At 45.8% G+C, this 20,799-nt stretch overlaps 1 protein-coding gene across 1 annotated transcript in view; it reads left to right on the forward strand.

Annotated features, from left to right (window-relative positions):
• LOC123515402 overlaps nucleotides 1-17,943 on the forward strand; it is an 84,571-nt gene extending 66,628 nt beyond the window's left edge. Inside the window, 7 exon segments of the mRNA XM_045273944.1 lie at nucleotides 1-1,769; nucleotides 4,781-4,984; nucleotides 4,987-5,011; nucleotides 7,036-7,197; nucleotides 9,392-9,497; nucleotides 9,910-11,316; nucleotides 12,734-17,943. The exon segment at nucleotides 1-1,769 is cut by the window's left edge and continues 855 nt beyond it. Of these exon segments, the coding sequence (XP_045129879.1) occupies nucleotides 1-1,769; nucleotides 4,781-4,984; nucleotides 4,987-5,011; nucleotides 7,036-7,197; nucleotides 9,392-9,497; nucleotides 9,910-11,316; nucleotides 12,734-12,905 (3,845 nt within the window). The 3' untranslated portion in view covers nucleotides 12,906-17,943.
• The last annotated feature ends 2,856 nt before the right edge of the window (nucleotides 17,944-20,799 follow it).

Here is a 20,799-nt window from a genome sequence, read left to right on the forward strand (position 1 = left end):
TGGACAACACCGGCCTCACGCTCACCAACACCATGGACAACGTCACCAGCTTCGAGGACAGCCTGAAGGAGACCAACCCGTGCTCCAAGCCGCCCGTCACCAGCCCCATCCGCGAGGAGCCAGAGGGAATGGACATTTCGATGGACAGCCGTGGTGAGAGCAAGGTGCTGCTGGACCAGTCAGAGAAGGAGACTAAAATCATGCACGAGGTCTTGCGGCTGCGGGACAAACTTAACATGGAGAAGAACCACATCCCCGCCAAGGCGTCGCAGAAGGAGAAAAACAACAACAGAAATAACTTTAACAACTTGTTGGGTGAAGAACACAAGCGAGCACAGTCCCCAGGTGCTTCCAAAAAGGCTGGTGCCGCCGTGGTGGTCGCTAACAACAACAACAAACGAGATGGGTCTGGCGCCACGTCCATGCGGAGGCGCCAGGACTCTGGGAACTCTTCCAGCGGGTATGCGTCCAACAGGGGCTCGACCGAAAAGATCAGGCGACCGTCAGACTCAGACCCTAGCAGCGTGTCGCAGCAGAAGCCTCGCCCCAAGCCAAGGGTGATGAAGCAGATGTCCGACCAGTGCCTGCAGACTTCCAACCTGAAGGTGTCGGCGATGGTCAACACAAGCTTCAACGTAGAGAAGAAGGAAGTGTACGTGTACTACCCCAACTACGCACTGCCAGACCTCGGCTTCCTCAAGGACAAGAAGTACAACATTGACGCCCGAGTGTTCCTGGTGCCACAACACTACACCGCCCGCCCCGACGAGGCACGGCGAGGCAAGGATTCCTCCAAGCTGCGACGACCCTTCTCCTGCGGCGACATGGAGAAGCTAAAGAAGCACGGCTTTGGCCACATCAAGGACTGGGACTCCCTCAACTTCCTGCTACCAAAAGAACTGAAAGAAATGCTTCTCGATGAAACTGAGTGCATGGAGACCACCAAGCCTTCCTTCTGTCAGTCCCCGAAGCCTTCCCGCCGCCCCGCCAGTGCAGACTACTCCCTGCAGCAGAAGTGTTCCCATGACATCATCAAGGCGTCAGCCAGCAACAGCAGCCTCAACTCCACCCAGCCGTCGTCAGGCTACCGAGGCTCCTCCACCATGCTCAACGACTCAGAGGGCGAGAACGGCAGCAGCAGATTTGAAATACCAACAGACGCTGAGAGCACAGAGAAGCCGCCACCCCTGCCCAAGCGCTCCATCTCTCTGCCCGTAGAGGAGCGCCAAGACTCTGAGGATCCAGACACGCCCCCGCCTCGGCCGCCGCTTCCGAGAGGAATTCTAAGGAAATCCTCATCACTTAAGGATGACGGAAGCAAAGGCACCACTAACAAGAGGTTCAGTGCTATTGAGTCCGGTAGGGGCGGCATGCGGGAGGACCTGCTCAAGAGAAGGTCGCTGCAGGAGCCTATGGAACACATGGCTCACCGCGTGTCCCGGGACACCATCCCCGAGGCGGCTCCCAGCAGTGTGCCTCACGAGGGCGAGGAGGAGGTGCCTCCCAGCCTGCCCTCCCCCATGGGCTGCAGCTGCGTGAGTCAGTGCACAGGCTTCTGCGGCAAAGGTCTCCAGAAGAAAAACCTACTAAGAGTGAGTGAGCTGCCAGATGTGTCCAGTCACGAAGACCTGACGGAGGACGACCTGCTGCGCATCCGATCTCAAGTGAGCAACTTGTTGGTGGCGCGTGGCAGCGTGGGCTCACTGCTGACAGACGGGGGTGCTGCCTGCGATCTCTGCCCCAAGAAGAGCGTCAGCTTCGCGGAGAAGGTTAGTACAGTCATGCTCTACTTCCCCAGGGTCACACTCGCTGCCTGTGCACTGCTGCTGGCGGTCATAATGCAGTTTTAGTTACGTATATATTATGCATGCAGTTACATAGCTCTTTACATTACGTTGGTGCATTGTTAGGCTGCATGTTTTTCTCTGGAAAAGTAGCCTGTGGTTATGTTAGACTGTGTCTTTAGCGGTGCCTTTCTCCCATGCTGGTACCTCATCGGACCGTGTTGTAAGCTAAGTGTGAAAAATGAGTTGGCATTTGAGTTCTCTCCGTGCAGGTTTCGTGAACACTGTCGTCGTTTTCACTCTTCTGTCACATCTCTGAACCACATCATTCGCCGCCTCTTGACTTTCGTGGAAACTCTTACTTTATCTCTGCCCAGTGACATGTTCTTATTGCCCAACCCGCAGATTGTTCACTTAATGACAAGAACAACGTCATCAGTCCTGTTGTATCTGAAATCCATACAGTTCAGTTCATCCCCGTGTGTGTGTCGCATTGTTCATCCTTACACCTTGACACACCCTTACATGCACATACTCTAACACCCTCACCTCTCACCCTTCATCCTCACACTAAGCACCCTAAAACATCAACTTTTCATAAATCACTTCCACACACACTTATCTCACCTCCACACACATGCCTGCCTTCCCCGCCTGCCATCGTGCCTTCAGTGTTTGCCCGGAGAGAAGGTATTAAGGCCACGTATGCTGCCAGTGCTAGTATAGTGTTTTGTGAAGGTTTCAAGGCAGGCACCGAAGGCAAAATTATGACACTGGAATAGACGGCGAGTGAGCGAAGCGGAAAGAGAGAGAGAGAGAGAGAGAGAGAGAGAGAGAGAGAGAGAGAGAGAGAGAGAAAGGCAGCGGTAAGGAAAGTAGTAGGGAGGAGGGAGAAACGGCTGACTTATATTACTGAAACTTTATATGATAGTGAGCTGCTGGAATTTTGAATAACTTGCCTGTTTTATACGATTTATGGTGATGAATTGTTGAAACTTGGGAGTAACTTCAGTATTTTATATGGATTATTATTATATTAACCCCTCCAATACTGGTACATGTTTTTACCTTAAGATTTGTGTTCGATTAGACCACTTTATTGACATTAGGAAGGCTCTATGGAGGTCAGACGATTACTGGCCAGAGTCTTCACTTTCTGAAGCTGTATAAAACCGCCGAATAGTAACCAGAATGAATATGGAGACGCGTCATCGTACAGAGGGGGTTAAGCTGTTAAGGCTCAGAGTGTCTTGACTATTTCCTACTGGTGATAAACGAGGAAGGTTACAATTAGAATGGCTTGTCTATCTGCAGGAGATTATTTTAAAGAACTGAGACAAGTAATACTTCACTAGTGTGTGCGATTGAATAGTGAAGATGCATTTCAAAACTTGCTGACACGATCGATGAGAATACGTCAAAATAAAACTATGAATATACTATTTAACTCGTAACTCATTCAATACTGAGACACATTTTTACCATTATATTTGGGTGTGATTAGACGATTTTTATTTGCATTAGGAAGGGTCTATGGAGATCAGAAGATTTATGGCCGGAGTCTTTACTATTTCAATCCCCACATGAGTTTCAGAAGTCGTATAAAAATTACCAAATAGTAAGCAGAATAAATATGAAAACGCGGCATGGTACTGAAGAGGTTAAGACAATCACAGATAGTCTTGCTTTTTTTTATTTTTATTTTTATTTATGAAGAGAAGAGAGCCAGCCAAGGAAAAAAAAACGAAAAGATTAAATAAAAACTCCCACTTGAGTGCTGGCTCGCTGTTATACCTCACCAAGTTCATGTGACATACTTATCTGTATCAATCTACCATCCTTTGTACGTGAAGTCTGTGGTGCGTCCAGGAAGAGTGAGGGAGGAGACAACACAGGCTCGGGCAGCTCAACCTAACCTGTTATTAACCCCTTCAGTAACATGATCCGTTTCCATATTCATTCTGCCTACTATTTTGTGATTTTATGCAGCCTCAGATACTAATGTTGGGATTAGAATAGTGAAGAGTGTGGCCATTAATTTTCTAACCTCCATTGACCCTTCCTAATGTAAATAGAATCGTACACACATCTCAAGTAAAAAAAAATGTGTCCCAGTATTGAAGGGGTTGAAAGCAAAGCAAGAAAGAAGATAACAGAGAAAGGCAGAATAGACATCACATAAATCTCGGTCATTATAACGTTTTCAAGTGGCTACATGTGAAGAAAAGGCGCCTCACAGTGGTTAGTAATTGAGGAAACAGGCACCAGATGGCAGTGAAAGGGTAAAAGCGCTAATCCTTTCCTGGCACAAATCAAAAAAATATAAAGAAAGAAAAAACTCGACTTCACTCTCAACCGCGAAAATTTGTGCGGTTCTGAATGTGACACGCTTCATCAACTGTCCTTTGAACGTTTTTCCCTTAAAAGATAAAAGAGTGAAAGGGAAAACGAGACGCGGAAACCAGTTAAGAAAAAAAGAGAAAATATGAATATGTGAAAGGGAAATCAGCAATAATTAGCATCGAGGAGGAGGAGGAGGAGAAGGAGGAGGAAGAGGAGGAGGAGGAGGGGGGGAGGAGGAGGACGGAGATGAGGGAGGTACTTAAGTGGATACCTTGATGGGGTGGATCGAGTTTTTTGAGGTCAGAGAGAGAGAGAGAGAGAGAGAGAGAGAGAGAGAGAGAGAGAGAGAGAGAGAGAGAGAGCAGGGCGCGTTTAAGGTCAAAGTGGAGTTCTTATCAATAAAAAGAATCAGAGAAAGAGGGACGGGAGATGGCGAGACATATCTCAACACGAACACAATAAGAACCACCAGAGAGAGAGAGAGAGAGAGAGAGAGAGAGAGAGAGAGAGAGAGAGAGAGAGAGAGAAGACATCTGAACACCCAAATAACCTCTAGTCCTGATAACGAGAGAGAGAGAGAGAGAGAGAGAGAGATGAACACCTGAACCTCTAGTCCTGATAACGAGCCTGAAATTTTAACTCTTCCCTTCCAGAACCAGTGCTTAGAAGGCGGCGGCGGCGGTGGTGGGGGCAGCGGCGGCGGTGGTAGTGGCGGATCTCCCATCGGTGGTGAAGGTGCTGGAGTGGCTACGGAAGACGAGGCCAGACCGATGGTTTACGACGCCCACGACAAGAAGACTCTGGTGCTGTCCGTGCGCGCCGCTGTGGAGAAGCTGGTCACGCATTTCTCCACAGGCGGACACAGCAGGAGAAGGTTCGACTAGGTGAGTACAGCTGTGTGTGTGTCTTACCTGTTTGTTTTATTTAGAGTTAATTTTTTTTTTTTTTTTTTTTTCACCATTGAAGTTTAAAAGCTGTGTGAGATTCGCTTGCAGGAGAAGGTTCGACTAGGTGGGTGTAGCTGTGTGTGTGTGTGTGTGTGTGTGTGTGTGTGTGTGTGTGTGTGTCTTTTACCTATTTGTATTTGTAGAAGAGTTAATTTGTAGTTTTTTTTAATCACCTTAGAAGTTTCAAAGCAAGGTGAGATTCGTTTGGACACAGCAGGAGAAGGTGTTTATGTGGCTTGAAGTTTTGTGTGTGGTTCATTACTATTTTTATTTATTTTTTATTTTTTTTTTTTTGTCTTTAGAGTTATTTTTTATCAGTTTGGAAACTCATAAGGGTAAGATTTGCTTGTATATATATATAATTTTTTTTCTTGTGTTTATGTAGGTTAGTCAGAGTTTTGAGTGTGTGGTTCCTTATTATTTTACCTTTTTGTCTTAAGAGGGCGTTTTTTTATCACCTTGGAAGCTTCTAAGGCTAAGATTTGTTCGTATTTTCTTATATTTTCTTATTTACGTAGGTTGATCTGAGCCTTGTGTGTGCAGTTAACAGTTATTTTTCAACCTTTTTAAGTCATGTTTTTTTTTATCACATTGGAAACTTATAAGGGTGAAATTTTCTTTTATTTTTCTATTTATTTTTATTTTGTTGTGTTTACGTAGGTTGGTCTGAGTCTTGAGTGTGTAGTTGAGTTGTTGTTTTTTTTAGTCTGAAGAGTCTTAGGAGTTTTATCTTTTTGTTCCTCGTTAAGTGCAAGAGGAGAGATACATTTCTATTTTCTTATGTCTGTGTAGTGTCTAGGTGAGTCTGAGTCGTGCTGGCTGTGTGTTAGCTTAGCAAGTGTTGATTTTTGTTCTTTAAGGTGTGTGTGTGTGTGTGTGTGTGTGTGTGTGTGTGTGTGTGTGTGTGTGTGTGTGTTTCGTTCATTCCATTCAATCCTGAACTCATTTAACCCCTTCAATACTGGTACGCAGTTTTCACCATAAGTTTTGGTTGTGATTAGACGATTTTATTTATATTAGGAAGTGTTTATGGAGATCAGAAGGTTAATAGTCCTGAGTTTTCACTATTTTAAACCCCCGTATGAGTTTCTGAAGCTGTATTGACGATTTTATTTACATTAGGAAGGGTTTTGGGAATTAAAAATGTTGATGGTCCAGTCTTCAGTAGTTTAAACCCCCCGCATGAGTATCTAAAGCTGTATAAAATCGCCTAACAGTAACCAGAATAAATATGAAGTCGTGCCTTGGTAGTGAAAGGATTAGGAGGAAGGTATCGAGACATTTATCCCATTCTTTTGATTAATTCTCTCGGCTCTGTTCGGGGACTGGCATCTAAGTGGGTCCTTTTTTTTCTCTCTCTCTTGTTTAATCTTTTTGTTGCCCCTTTCGCCAGTTTTCCCCTTCTTACATAGAAAAAAAAAATTCACCCAAAAGTAATCACAATGGAATTCTATCACCGGTAACTCCTGATGGTGCCTTCCGTTTGCTGAGTGGCGGGGAAAGGCTCACTTGTTCAGCCGACCCTTTGTCTTTTTGCACGTCTTGACTTTCACTGTATGTGTACCTATGGACTATCTTGATGTGTGTCAGGTCAGGCGGGACAGCTGCTACTTTTACTCTCCTGTGTGTGTGTGTGTGTGTGTGTGTGTGTGTGTGTGTGTGTGTGTGTGTGTTTTAGTATATATATATATATATATATATATATATATATATATATATATATATATATATATATATATATATATATATATATATAGTGTGTGTGTGTGTGTGTGTGTGTGTGTGTGTGTGCGTGCGTGTATGTTGCTGTTTTAGTTTTTGCTTGTATAGTATGTAATGCGTGTACGTGTTTGATGTAGGTTGTGGCAATACATTATGATAGTATTTGTACAGTACACATATACAGACAGACAGACAGACAAAGATCACACAGGAATACACAGCTCTCCTTATTACTACAGGCACGAGCGCGATGACCCCGGCCGTGGCGCAGCTGGCCCTGGACAAGCTGTGCCCTGCGGTGTACGCCCTGCTGAGTGACGGCCTGCACCCTTCCCTACAATCCCTCTTTGGCAAAATTAACAACTCTGTGTGGCGCGTTATTGAAGTCACGAGTCAGATCAGTGAGTGTGAAATGGACTGTGCTGTTTATATTGTCACTTTGTCCTGGTACTGTGTGTGTGTTCTTTCTATTTCCGTTTTCTTTCATCTCTATCTATTTGCTTCTCCTGTGTTTCTTTTGTTTTCTTAAGTGATTTTCTTTACTTTTTTTCATCTCCTCTTCTGTTTCTTGGTTCTGTATTTGTGCTCTCTCCGTTTTCGTTCATCTTTCTTCATCTATTTCCTTCTCCTGTGTTTCTTTTGCTTTCTTAAATTTCTTTTCTTTTTTTTTTATCTCCCTTCTTCTGTTTCTTTATCTACTTTTATCAGTTTCTGTGTTTCTTCTACTTTCCTTCATATTCCTTCTACTTTCTTCCCTCCTTCATTGTATTCTCTCATTTATTCTGTGTTTCTATGTTCCTCTTGCTTTTTTCTTCACTCCTTCATTCCATTGCTTGCTTTTGTTCCTGAGAAATGCGTCGGTAATGTCTTTTTTTTTTTTTTTTATACGTGCTCTTCAGTATCGTTTCTCTCATTCCAGTTCTTGTTCGACAATTTCACTCTTTTGGTACGACTTTCTTCGGTACGTAACAACTCTTCTTGCAGGTTAACACGTAGACACATTTTTTTTCTTATCTCTCTCCTCTTTTTTTTTTTTTTTACACGTGCTACTTTCTATAGGTCACCACTACAGACACTTCTTTGTATAGCGATGGTGACGTGCTTCTGACGTCACCCAATCGATCGCCTCACTCCCGTGCCATTCATCTTCCTCTCGGCTCAGAATCGATCTTGCTCTTGTCAATATCCCCTTCGTTTCCTTGACTTGCCTTCCTGTGTATCCTTGATTACTGTTGTCCTGTTTGAAGCATCTCTTCTTATATTTGCCATCACTATATGTCAGTTTTGTCATGTCTTTGTGTCTTTGCTGGTTTTTCTTCACTTTTTTTTCTTTTTTCTTGTGTTTGATTTTTTTTGTGTTGTTTTTTAAGTTTTTGTTCTCATTTGGTCTCTTTTTTCGTGTTATTGTTTTTTTTTTTTTTTTTTATCGTTGTATGTTCCTTTTTTTATTGTGTTTAGTTGAGTTTTCATTATTTTAGCTCCATTGTGTGTTTGTTTGGTTGTCGTTACTCTACTTTTGTTTCTCTCTCTCTCTCTCTCTCTCTCTCTCTCTCTCTCTCTCTCTCTCTCTCTCTCTCTCTCTCTCTCTCTCTCTCTCTCTGCCCCATTCACTTCATTTCCTTTTCCTTTTCAATCGCTTTCATGTTCATTCTTCCCTGTTCAGTCCCTCTCCTTTCACTTCATTCCTGTTCCTTTTACCGCATGCAGTCTTGTTCTTCCACTCTTTCTCTCGTTCACTCCCTGTTTGGTCCTCTTACTGTCTCTTTCTTTATTCTTTTTTCGCCCATTCCCTCTCTCCCTCGCTCCGTTCGTGTCTTAACATGGAAACGAGATGCGGAGCGAGGCAGCGTGTCAGCCAAACAGCACAGACGTCAAAGTTAGGCGGGGGGACTCAACTGTAACAAGGCATGGTAGATGTTCACTGATCAAAATTCTAATTGTTCCTGAATGCTTGTTGTTGATTCTGGAAGTTGGGATGATACAGGGAGTGAGAGAGAGAGAGAGAGAGAGAGAGAGAGAGAGAGAGAGACAGGGTTAGTATTGTTGTTAATCTACCTGTCTATCTGTCTATCTGTCTGTCTGTCTTTCCTTTCTTATTCACTCCTTGTCTTGTATTCATTTGGGTTTCCATCTATCTTGTCGTGTGTTTTCTCTAAAGCCACCAATATTATGTACGTCTTTATCTATTTCCCCATGTATATTTGTTTCACTTGTAATTGTAAAGGATGAAATTTTACACCTATTTCTTCTCTACCTAGGCTGTTGTCTGTCTGGTGATATGCCTTCTGTAAATTCACGAATATCATAAAGTACATCCTTATCTTTTTCATTCAGTTGTCTCATGTAGGACGTCAAATCTACTCTTCCCATTTTTCTTTTATCTGGATTTGTTTTTGGTGTCATATGACTCGTCAAAATAGCGTTTTAAGTCACTTCTTCCTTATTTGAGTGACTCTTCAACATAAATCACTTTTTTTTTTTTTACGTTTTTAAGCCACACCCTCAACACAATGCCTGCCGCTGTACCCATTATTTATTTAAGTCAACTCCCTCCATACTCCCTTGACTCTTTACCATCCCGGTCCCTCCTCGCAGGCCCCTCCACCAAGGCCCTCAACGACCTAGTCCTCACCCTGAACAGCGAGGAGTGTCTCTCAGAGGGACCAATCAAGTTCAACGCCTTCATCTTTGGCCTCCTCAAGTGAGTCTTCCGTCGCTGCCTGTTGGGGGTCGGCGGGTGTGTGTGTGTGTGTGTGTGTGTGTGTGTGTGTGTGTGTGTGTGTGTGTGTGTGTTGATGGTGGAAGAAAGAATAGTAAAGGTCTTGATGTAAAAGTATGATTCTTATGAAATAAGTATTTTTAAAAGTTAGAGAGAGAGAGAGAGAGAGAGAGAGAGAGAGAGAGAGAGAGAGAGAGAGAGGAGGTACCCTAAACAGTATCCCCTTTAGCCCCATAAATTCCCGTGAAAAGCCCACATGGTATAGAGAGAGAGAGAGAGAGAGAGAGAGAGAGAGAGAGAAAGCAAACCGCCGTCAGAGCGCAGAAAGGGCACACCAGTGAGCAACAGTAACTAGCATGTCACCTGTAACCCTCCGCCTCTCTCCTCCCTGCAGCATCCGGTCGCTGGACTCGTGGCTGGGTTACCTGCGGACGAGGGAGAGCGTCATCCAAAAGCACTACCACCCCGAGGCCTTCCTGTACCTGGCCAACACCGCCACCAAGTCCCTCTACGATGACCTGCTACTGTCGTTGCGGCCTCTCGCCCTGCTGCCCTTCAACCTGGACCTGCTGCACGAGTACAAGGCTCTGCACGCCAGCTTGCAGAAGATGGAGGAACGCCTGCTGCTCCACACAGGCTCCAAAGAAAGTCCTGGTGATCGTCCGCCATCTGTTCTCGACCTCCACTCCAAGGAGACGAAGGAGTTCAAGAACGCCGCCCAGCAGGACCGCGTCAAGGCACTCATGAGGGTGCTCGCCTCGCCAGAACTCGACGAGCACGAACTCCTGCACTCCACGCTGGACCACTCGCGGGATAGAAGCCGCAGCCCGCGCCCGCGCTCCTGTTATGACCATGTGACAGGGGAGGAACTCAGCCCCGCACAACGCAAGCGCTGGAGCGGCGTCCAGCTCGGCTCACGACTGCTGACAGCCATCGACAAGCTAATGCTGGAGGAAGCCGCTGGCACCTCTAGCGAGGACTACACTGACTCCATCGACAACCCGAAGAGTGGGCGGTCATCGGGACCGCGGCGGGGCAGCGTGGGCCTCAACGACGACCTGCCGTCAGACCTGAGGATCAGCGACGTGTCGAGCCGAGACGGTGACGTGAGTGAGCGGTCAGCCTCTGAAAAGGACACGGAGAACGAGAAGGGTGCGAAGGCGTGTGTTGAGAGTGAGCGAGATGAGGAGCCTGAGGGCGTCAGGTTCCGGCGACTACAACTCAAATGGGAGCAGATGGCCAGCCCTGAGAAGAAGCCTGCCAAGGCACAGCAGCAGCAGCAACAGCAGCAGCAGCAGCAGCAGCAGCAGCCGCAACAACCACCACAGCCACAGCCACCTCAGCCCGAGAAGTCCATCAGCCCCAGCAGCGGCAGCAGGTCCAGAATACCGCGGCCTGTGAGCATGACGTCCCCCCAGCGACCTTTCAAGGCCTTCGACCCCTCCAAGGAGAAGACGTCGCCGCAGGTCAAGCAGCCCCCGAAGTACGTCCCGGCGTCCCCCAAGGAGCTGCCCAAGCCCGCCCCGCGACGCTCGCTAAAGGACAAGGCGGCGTGCCAGTCCCCGGCGGGCGACGAGCAGGGAGGCGCCGTACGCCCTCCCTCGGTGCGCTCTCGCCTCGCCCCGCGCCCCACCTCCATCTCCAATAACATGGTGCGCGCCTCCTCAGTGCCTGGCCGCGTCCCCGCCTCGGCAGACAAGAGCAGCAGCCCCAGTGGCAGGTATGAGGGCCAGCGTAGGTATGGTGGACAGCCCAGGTCAGCCAGCCACGGGAGACGCGTGACGCCTGGAGACTCCCCCAAGTAGGTACCCTCCCCCGGCCCGAGCAGATACGGGTGGTCTTGGTGGAGTTAGCTCACTAAATTCCTTCCTTCATTTAATCCACATTTTGTCTCAGAAACTCTTAACTTGACTGTAGATTAGTTTGTTGTATTATCGGTTCATATCCCGCCACACCACCACCACCACCACCACCCGTGTCTTCATAGAGCATTTCATTCACTCAAAAAAAAAAAAAAAAAAATTAAGAGAAATACTGTCACACAATCTTTACCCGGCACTGAGTCAAAGCACAAAGAAGACAGAAAGCACCCACACACCGCCGCGCCTTGCCTTATAGTGGGGAGTATTCACGTGGTTCAAGGTAATGTATTGCTCGCCTCGTTATGACCTGGACAGTTTTACTTAAGTACTATACTAAATTCGCTCTCTGCACCAGCTGTTGGTGTCCCTGTCGCCGCCGCCCCGCCCCGCCGGCATGTCTGGGTGCGGGGCGCGGACCACACTACATAGTCCCTCCACTCTATTGGACTCACTGTGAATGGAATACTGTCCTCTAATTAGACTCTGCTGTCCTTGTAGATGAAAAATATTAACACAAAGTTAACCTCTGCTCTGTTTTATGCCATAAGGGTGAGCTCTGAATGTGTTGAGCCGATGCATGCCTCGTAGAGTTCATGTTTGCATACTGGGGGCTTCCTCCACCTCTCGGCCTCCCTGCGAGGCGTCACGCCGGCGTGTGTGGCCACACCTCGGGGGCCACTCACGTAGTTCCTTGTTTGTGCTTTGATGTGACTAAACATGCATTTTGCTTACAGATCACATACTGTATACTAATAAGTAATTGGAATTTGAGACTGGTAGATTTTTGCACTTGCATATAATCACACAGAGTTGTTTTTGTTTCTTTTTTTATACCAGAGAAGCTTTTAGCCTCTCGTAGATTAGTTACACATTGAACCTACCAACAATTTCCCAAGTAAAGTCCAATGTTGATAATTCCCAACCGAGGGAGAACACACCCCCGCTGCTCCCTGTCTGGTTTTTGCACCACCACCACTACCACTACCACCACTCTTCCCCAACACAGCACACCATGCCGCCTCACCGCAGACAGACATAGCACAGCAGAAACCGACACCCACACATCACACCACAAACAAAGAGCACAGAAACACACTACGTAGGCACATACATTTGCACTACGTAAACTGTACTAAGTAAAAGAAAAAAAATCATTACTTAACCATCTTGAGAATGCTTCACCTCACACAACACACACATATTGAAGCATGTGCATTCATTATTACACTTACCGTCGTTATATATGTACTTCTAATACCACTCTTTCTCTCTCTCCCTCCTCTCTCTGTCTTTCCGTCCCTTCTCGTCCCTTCTCGTCCCTTCTCTCCCATCCCTTCCTTCCCCTCCACCCCGCAGGTTGGTCCAAACGCTTCACCACCGCCTGGCCACTGACAACGGGCACCTCAGCTTCAATCGCGGCGACATCCTGACGGTGGTGGTGGAGGTGGACGACCGCTACCTACTGTGCTGCCACAACGACAGGAAGGGCCTCGTGCCGCGCGCTTCTGTCATCATCCACGAGGAATAGGGACGGTGCTGAGCGGGGCGGGGCGGGGCGGGGTAGGGCGAGGACTGCTGCCCACTTGCCTGCCCGCCTGCTTACCCCGCGTCGCCGACCCCCGCGTCCAGTGAAGCAAGACTATTGGTGATCATCTCGGACGAAGTGTAGCTTTTTTTTTTCACCCTTTTCGTCCTGTCTCGGAGGCTAAACACTGACGCACTCATTGTCATTGATTTATCCATTCCATTACTTATTTATATTTACACGTAAGACCGTTTTTCCATAGATTCACTGGGCCCAGAAGCGGGTGGTTCGCTACTAAGGCTCTCTGGAGGCTGACGTCTCTAAGCTGTTGAAGTAATGAAGCTCGGTGGAAAGCTTGAGATTAAATAAAGTAAAATAATGGAGGTAAAAGGAGAACAGAGTGATGCCAGTACATATATATAGCTTATAAGACCTTTTATATGCTACTCACAAAAACCTTTCCCCTCCCCTCATCAAAAAAAGCTTAAAAAAAAATCTTTATTGACAACTTGTACATGATTTTGAAGTGACATTATCCACCCTTTGCACATGCCTCCCCCACCCCTCCTCCATCCCACTACCCTGCCTTCTCTTACCGTGTTATAGCGACTACTACTACTACTACTACTACTACTACTACTACTACTACTACTACTACTACTACTTCCATAACGAAATTTCTCTAGCTGTTGATAAATTCGTTAATGGAAACTCTCTCTCTCTCTCTCTCTCTCTCTCTCTCTCTCTCTCTCTCTCTCAGGTGCAGGTGACTATATTTCATTACCTTATCCTTTTCCTTCATTGCAACAAACCCTGTACTCCCTCTCTCTTTCCTCTCCTCGCCGTGCCTTTCCTCCCTTCTCTTCTTTTGTTTTCCCTTGCTATGCGACACTCGACAAAGATGTTCAAGTCTCCGTGTTAAAAAGAGTTAAGATCCAGGCAGGAATGAACACCGAAGCGAGAAAATGAAGTCCAGAAACGTGCGTGCGGCAGTTTCTTGTTCGTTTGTTGAAAGTTATTACCGTGGGTGTGTGTGTGTGTGTTGTTGTTTTTTGGGTGTTCTCTATCCGAGGTTCCGTGTTTGTATTCTTGTGGCAACGTGTATGTGGAGATGATATAGCAAGTGGTAATTAAAGGTGGTATTGTGATATTGTTTAGTAAGGGAAGCTACACATACGTAACTGCTTTGCTGGGAGAAAATTGGAATAGTTTAAAGATCGAACTGAAATGAAGCTAGTAATAATGAGTTGAAATGGAGACATGAAGGAAAACTGCGAATTATTTTAAACTACGCGTGTGAAGGTTGCGTCTGCGGTACGAATGGAGCGGTGGGTTCCTCGTGTTACTTGACTCACGCACTCAACTCGCTTCTCTCTCTCTCTCTCTCTATCTCTCCTATCCGCTTACCTACTCGTCCGTGCTTGCTCACTCCTGGCATAACTCGTTGGTGAGCACGAGTTCGCTGTCCATATACACAGAAAACACTTCATGTACTCTGTATTAGTGCATGAAACTTATATTTGTTCATATCTCACACACTCTTTTCTTTCTGTAAGTAAATGCATAACTCGTAACTTCTCACTCTTCCCTTTTTTCTATTTTTTTTAATCAGTAAATGTAAAACTTGTACTATATCTTTACTTTCTTTATCCTCTTCTACCTCTTCGGTATACTCGTAAATGGAAGACTAGCTTACACTTCTCTCCCTCGCTTATCTCCTTCCTCCACTTCTCTTCCCCACCACAGCCCTCAGACCACGGCACTCGCCCCCAAGCCTTGTCCAAGCTGTGTCATCACGCTCCTCTTTTCTGTGTCAAGTTCACGTTTGTTTAAAAGCACGTGTCACATTTGCGTTGTCTCAGAATGCAAAACTGTTCTACTGTAATTGTGAGTAGTTTGGGTGGGAGTTTGTTGTGATGACGGAGTTTGAGTGGCCGGCATCGTCATCACTGTCACCACCATCACCACCACCGCTGCCGCCACTGTCGCCACCCTCAGTGTGAAAAAAGAAGAAATGGCTTGTGACTCTGATGGGTTCATTTGAGAGAGACTGGCTCCTCCTGCACCCTTTAGCACACGTTTTTTTCATCATTTCCTCAGTAGTCAGCACTTAACGACTTGTTGAGCTGAAGTAGTTGTTAATATAAGTACGGTTGCCTCACCCAAAGACTTATTTTTGTACTCACAGTATCTTGAACATGATCTTTTTTTCGTATAGTTAATTATCGTCACTAGAGTCCCCTGTGTTATTTCGGATTTTGTTTAGTTTTCCTGCTTCTCAGTGTGTATTTTATAACGCACTATTCAATTAAATCTTTCCGAAGCTTCAAAGAGTGATGAAAGTCTTTGGGTAAGCGGTAGTCGTGCGTGATTGGGTCTGTCTGTCAGCCCGCCTTGTCTATCCATCTGTCTCGCCTGTCTGTCCCACTCCCTCTGTCCTCAACACCCGCCAGCCAGTCGCTCTGGGGTGACACGGAAAGTAAGGCCGAGTATACTTGGTTATACTATTTGGAACTTACTAACTGTCTCTCTTTATCCTTAACTACCTTTTGGATCCTTTGGTTTCCCATGCATGCTTCCCCAGGTTGTGTGTCTTGTTCCCACTCCTTGGTTTTATTAGTCCTAGGTTAGATCTTTTTTTGGTGTGATATCTTCCCATACTTGTCCTTGGTGCTTGTAGTTAGCTAGGCATTTCTTCTCCGCCTCGGGAACTTAGTCGTGCAGCCTGTTTCCCTACCCTGCCTGAGTCCTCGGTTGTGTTGTTTCCCTGTTCTGTGATATGTTTATAGGTTAGACTTTTTTTTATCATTCCCTTCACATACTTGCCCTCAGTGTTTGTTAGTCAGCTAGGTTTTTCTTCCTCCACTCCCCGGGAACACAGCGCAGCCAGAGTGTCATCGTCTTAGGTGTTCCATTTGGTATATACCTGGTCGTCGGCCGCCACCCGCAGGATCGCCACGCGTCAGTCCGGCAACGATGATGTTCGCCGCACGCCCACCAGCCCCTCCACGCAGCCAGTCACAGTGGTCTCATCTTCTGGAGAACGCACCTGATTGGCTGACGTAGTGGACAAGGTGGACAGACAGCTGGCATTTTCGTATCCTGACTACAGCTGATGATCTGACTGGCGGTGCTGATCGGCTGAAGGAAGATGAACACGAGACACGAAGACACGAGCGGCTGTCGACTTCCCATTATGTTTTTCGGCTTCAGAAACGAAAGGAAAGGAATGATGAGTGACACGTGAACCGCCGAGAAGGAGAGAGAAAATTCGCAAGGCTTTACTGACTAGCACACCACCTTTCTACGCAGAGATACAACCCAAAGCAGTTCGGTGATGAATGTTACGCTTCCCACGAGGTAATGATTCACGGTTGCGCCACAGTTTGCTAGCGCACTCGGAGCACAATGCTGCGTCGACGGTAATGATATATGTCACTGCGTTTCGTTCCGCCATGACACTGGAAATAACTACATTCAATCATTGAGAATCGCTAGAAATGAGCAACAGTAGAAATACCTCACGTTGTGCCCGACGGTTGTTGCTCTTGGTGACCAGCCGCTACTATTGTAACTACTTAATTATCTACTTCACGGAGATTGACTGAAAGGAGCAGCCACTAACTCTTAGAAAGTCTCATAATTACTCCTCTGCATATATATATATATACACTACTTAGCGAATCATGAGTTGTAACTACATATATATACGCGTACAACAAAATATATCAATGCCACTTGTGATAAAATGGTCGGGAGGCGAGACTTTTACGTAACTGGGACTCGAGTACTCGTATCTCTTCTCTGTGGTTCGCAGATTCACGGAACATTGAGGCAGAAGAATCTTGAACTCTATAATAAACGACTCGACTCGCTCTCTGCTCCTGCCAACCTGACTTTTAACACTTTTACTCTGTAGCATTAGTCCAACCTTTTTGCCTCCTGTAGGTGTGACCTTAGCGCCCCTGTGTTGTAGTTTTAGGAACACCCACCCACTCCCATCTTCACTCATTTTCCGCCACGGTTGCACAAGACGACTACCGTAGCGATATTTTCGGATACTTTTTTTTTTTTTTTTTTTTTTTTCCTCCCCAACCTTTTCCATCCGTTCCTTCCCATTTCCCGTCCCCTTCCCTCGCCTCTCCCCCGCGCACATGTACCTACGTACGTAGCCGACGTTCCACAGTCTTAGAGAGTAAGTCTGTGTTTAATCTCCTCGTGATGTATAGATGCCATTTCTCTGAGGCAGGTGTAATTATATCGTGTGAAGAGGTCATCTCGGTTTGACGCATCTTGCTTTTCGTGTACGTATGTATGTAATCAACAGTAAGTGCATTATTTTTTCTGTACATTTTGATGGCTTTGTTACTTTTTTCTGTTGCTGTCTCGCCCAGATTGTGTGGGCTAGTTTTAAACAAAATAATCAAGTCAGAGAAAAAAAGATGAAAAATAATCATTATCATGGAGGTGCCTATGTCTTATTTCTCTATATTTTCGTATGACCAAAGAAATGCTTGAAACTTTTTGAAATTTGTACATTTTGTGTAGATTTAAAAACAAAATGGTATGAACGATAATTTTGTAGATATTTCCTCGATGAACGAAAAACTTACATTTGGTTAAGGCTTTAATGTATCATAATATTTACGTTACATAAACCCATTGCTGATCATGTTATAGTCCTTTATTTTATTTTATTCGCCCACGCTCAACGGTCAGTCCCGGCAGCAGGTACTAACGCTGCTTGGCGACTCCCTGATTGACGAGACACTGACTGGCCAGTATAAACTCCTCAATATAACCCGCACCCTTGACAGCCCGTCGTAGCGGCCAGCCAGGCGTCCTCAGCGAGTCTTTCTCCTCAGTCAAGCAAACATGAAATTCACCTTTTTGTGTTAAGTTAGGTCGAAAAATCTACTCCCGGAGCCCGTCAAGTGGCCCTGCATGTCTGTACTGTACTGTCGGATGACGAACGCAGCATATCTTGGTTTAAACTATTCACTGCTCTATTACTATGGTGAATAAATATTGGTCAGGTAAAGAAAGTTGTGTCCTTTCCTTCCATCTTCTTGTCATTGGAGGGTGAGCAGCTGGGCGGCAGTGACGAGGAGGTAAGGCAACAGTATACCTACGTGTGAATTATTAGGATGAGGTCGAGTTGTGTTGCTTGAATGACCGTTGGCTCGACTTACTGAACCTGTTTTCCTTCCTTCCATCCGTTCCTCTTACCTATTGCATTACACATTATACACATACTAAACGGAAGACTTCATTGTGGGAATACTAAGACCACTAAACAACAAGAACAATGTAAGTTGATTACTTCAGTGGAGCTTCACATCCTCCATTTGGTGATGACCAGTGAGCTAAAACTCGCCATTTTGTGGTGCTGCCCCTCAGGAATAGTATACACTCAATAAAGCAGGACTGTTGATGGCAACAAGATCATGATTCATTATGCAATCACAGCATCTATATTAGTAGTCAATTTGAGAAAATCTAGTAGGAAAAAAAAAAAAAAAAAAGTAGGATTCTACATTAGATGTTGCCGAAGCCTCGAACCCGAAGTTCACCAGACCGGCCCGGCTGCGGCACTGCGGCGCCAGTAGTGTATTAGCCACCGCCCACCGAGGATGGAACTCTGCAACGGTGAGGGCCAGCGTGCTGGAAAGCTTCAGGTATGTGTGTGTGTTTCTTGTGCGTATTTTTAGGTAGTATAAATCATAGTACGTGATGTATTCATTTTGAAATAGTTGAGTGAAGGGTACTTGTTTAGTAGTTGTAGTAACACTGGATTGTGCTCGTCTTAATTGCTGTTATCACAAGCCTCGCATTCGTATTCCCTTTTTTTTCACATACAAAGACTCAAAGCCAGGACCTTATCACTAGTAGTAATGAACTTAATTAGGGTATTAGGATAGTACCATGAATACCTGGAGGGCCGACACGGGGGTCGCTTAATTGTTGCGTACCACTAACAAGGACTTGTGTAATGTAGTAAGATAATTTGAGTAAAGACTTTTTACAACTAGGGAACCGTTAACGAGAAAATAATTGTTATAACTGGGGTCCCATTAGCTAGTAGTCTAGTCGTGCTTCATGCAGGATGGCCGAGTGTTATGTGGTTAGCTTCATGACTAGTGTGATAGTGCATATTTTGTATATTTAAAAGTATGGGTCACTAGGTTTTAAATGATGCACTATTGGGATAACTTGTATCCGTTGAAGATCATGCGCATGTCACGTGTCTTTTGTATAGGCGCCAGGCAGACGATTGGGTTGATGAGATCGAGACAGTGAGTCAGTGACACTCTCAAGCGCACTCAGCACCGCCAGTCAATACTGGAGTTTACACTAATACCTGACCAGCAGCAACCACGCGACACTACTGCCTCACTGAACCACCTTCACCAGATCCCTTCAAAACGGCGAAGTTCAGGCTAAGGTTTAGGAAAGGCCATCACTCCACTAAGCTTGGGCAAGCTTGCAGCGGGGCTGCGGCAACACTGGCCACTGTAAGTGGACTTAAGAGTAGCACTCCTCTCTCTCTCTCTCTCTCTCTCTCTCTCTCTCTCTCTCTCTCTCTCTCTCTCTGTTAGCATGATAATGGGTTCCAAGTAAGCTGGGACAAAGTCTTGGTGTCGTGCCCAGAATACAATTATAGCTAGAATTAACCTAGGAAGGCTACTGCTGGTGTGGCGTCACTGGCGTGCAGACAACAGACAATAATTGCGTCGGTGATGTAACGGATGGCCAAGTACATTTCAAGAAGCTGGCCCTCTTTTGACATTTCTTATGCCAATCGTTTGAGGATAAATAGCCTTCGTGTTGGTCCTTCATTGTACTTATATAAAAAAAAAAAAAATAGGAAAGGGACGCTGTCTCGTGCGAAATATTCCTTCAATGCAAAAATATCGTTAGGGTTCCACATCCCTCTGTCATTTTTACTCACTCATGGATAGAAAGATCTATGGAGTACATGAAGTAGGAAATTTAATTCTATTGATGTTACCACAATCAACATGTATCATATAATAATTGAGAAACACGACATTTAAGCGAGATTTTCGGAGCGGACATGAGCATCGCCCCATCGGAAGTGAAGGGCTGACCGATTTTGACCTATAAATTTGTAAATAGGGAACATTTCTTCTGAAAAATTTCCTGGATTAACCTGAATCATTCCTTTCTCTACACTACCGAAAGAAATGTGAAGCGCTCTGTATTTATTTAAAGAAAAAGTGCAAGTGCGTGATGGTATGTCTATCATGCGGAACTATCCGTCGGGGCTATTTGGAGGTTCATACTCGTTGGCAAGTTGGTACCATCTTGCAGAAAACGATCCTGCAGAGACGGCATCAAGCTGTTCTGCTTGTGTGCGTCTCCAGACAGCAGGCTTGATCTTTGAAATTTTTGTTGCCAGACTTTGTGCGACTGGGAGGGGAGCGTTATTTAGTGCGGCAGCCTGCTTTGCTGCAGCGTTAGCACGTTCGTTTTCAAGGATCTTTGTGTGTGATGGTACCCAGGAGAGTGTGACACTGTAACCCTGAGATCGGAGGGAGGCGGCGGAGTGAAGTATTCTTGTCATGAGATTGACATTATCATTGAGGGTGGGTTGAGATAATGCATGGACGGCAGAGAGGGAGTCAGTGTGCACAAGTGTCAGCAGAGGATAGTAGTGAATGTTGCAATGCGCCATGAATTGCCAGCAATTCAGTTTGTAGGACTGAGGAATTGGTAGGCAGACGCCACATGAGGGTATGATTTTCACAGGGCAGCAGCAGCGCCAGCCCTACCATCAGGAGAGACACGTACTCCACTGATGGATGTGGTTTAACGAACACAGGCCAACAAAAGGCTGCTGTATCTGATCATTGACGAAGCACAGTACTTTAAC

Source organism: Portunus trituberculatus, chromosome 39 (genome assembly GCF_017591435.1).
Source record: "Portunus trituberculatus isolate SZX2019 chromosome 39, ASM1759143v1, whole genome shotgun sequence".
Taxonomy (NCBI): Eukaryota; Metazoa; Arthropoda; class Malacostraca; order Decapoda; family Portunidae; genus Portunus; species Portunus trituberculatus.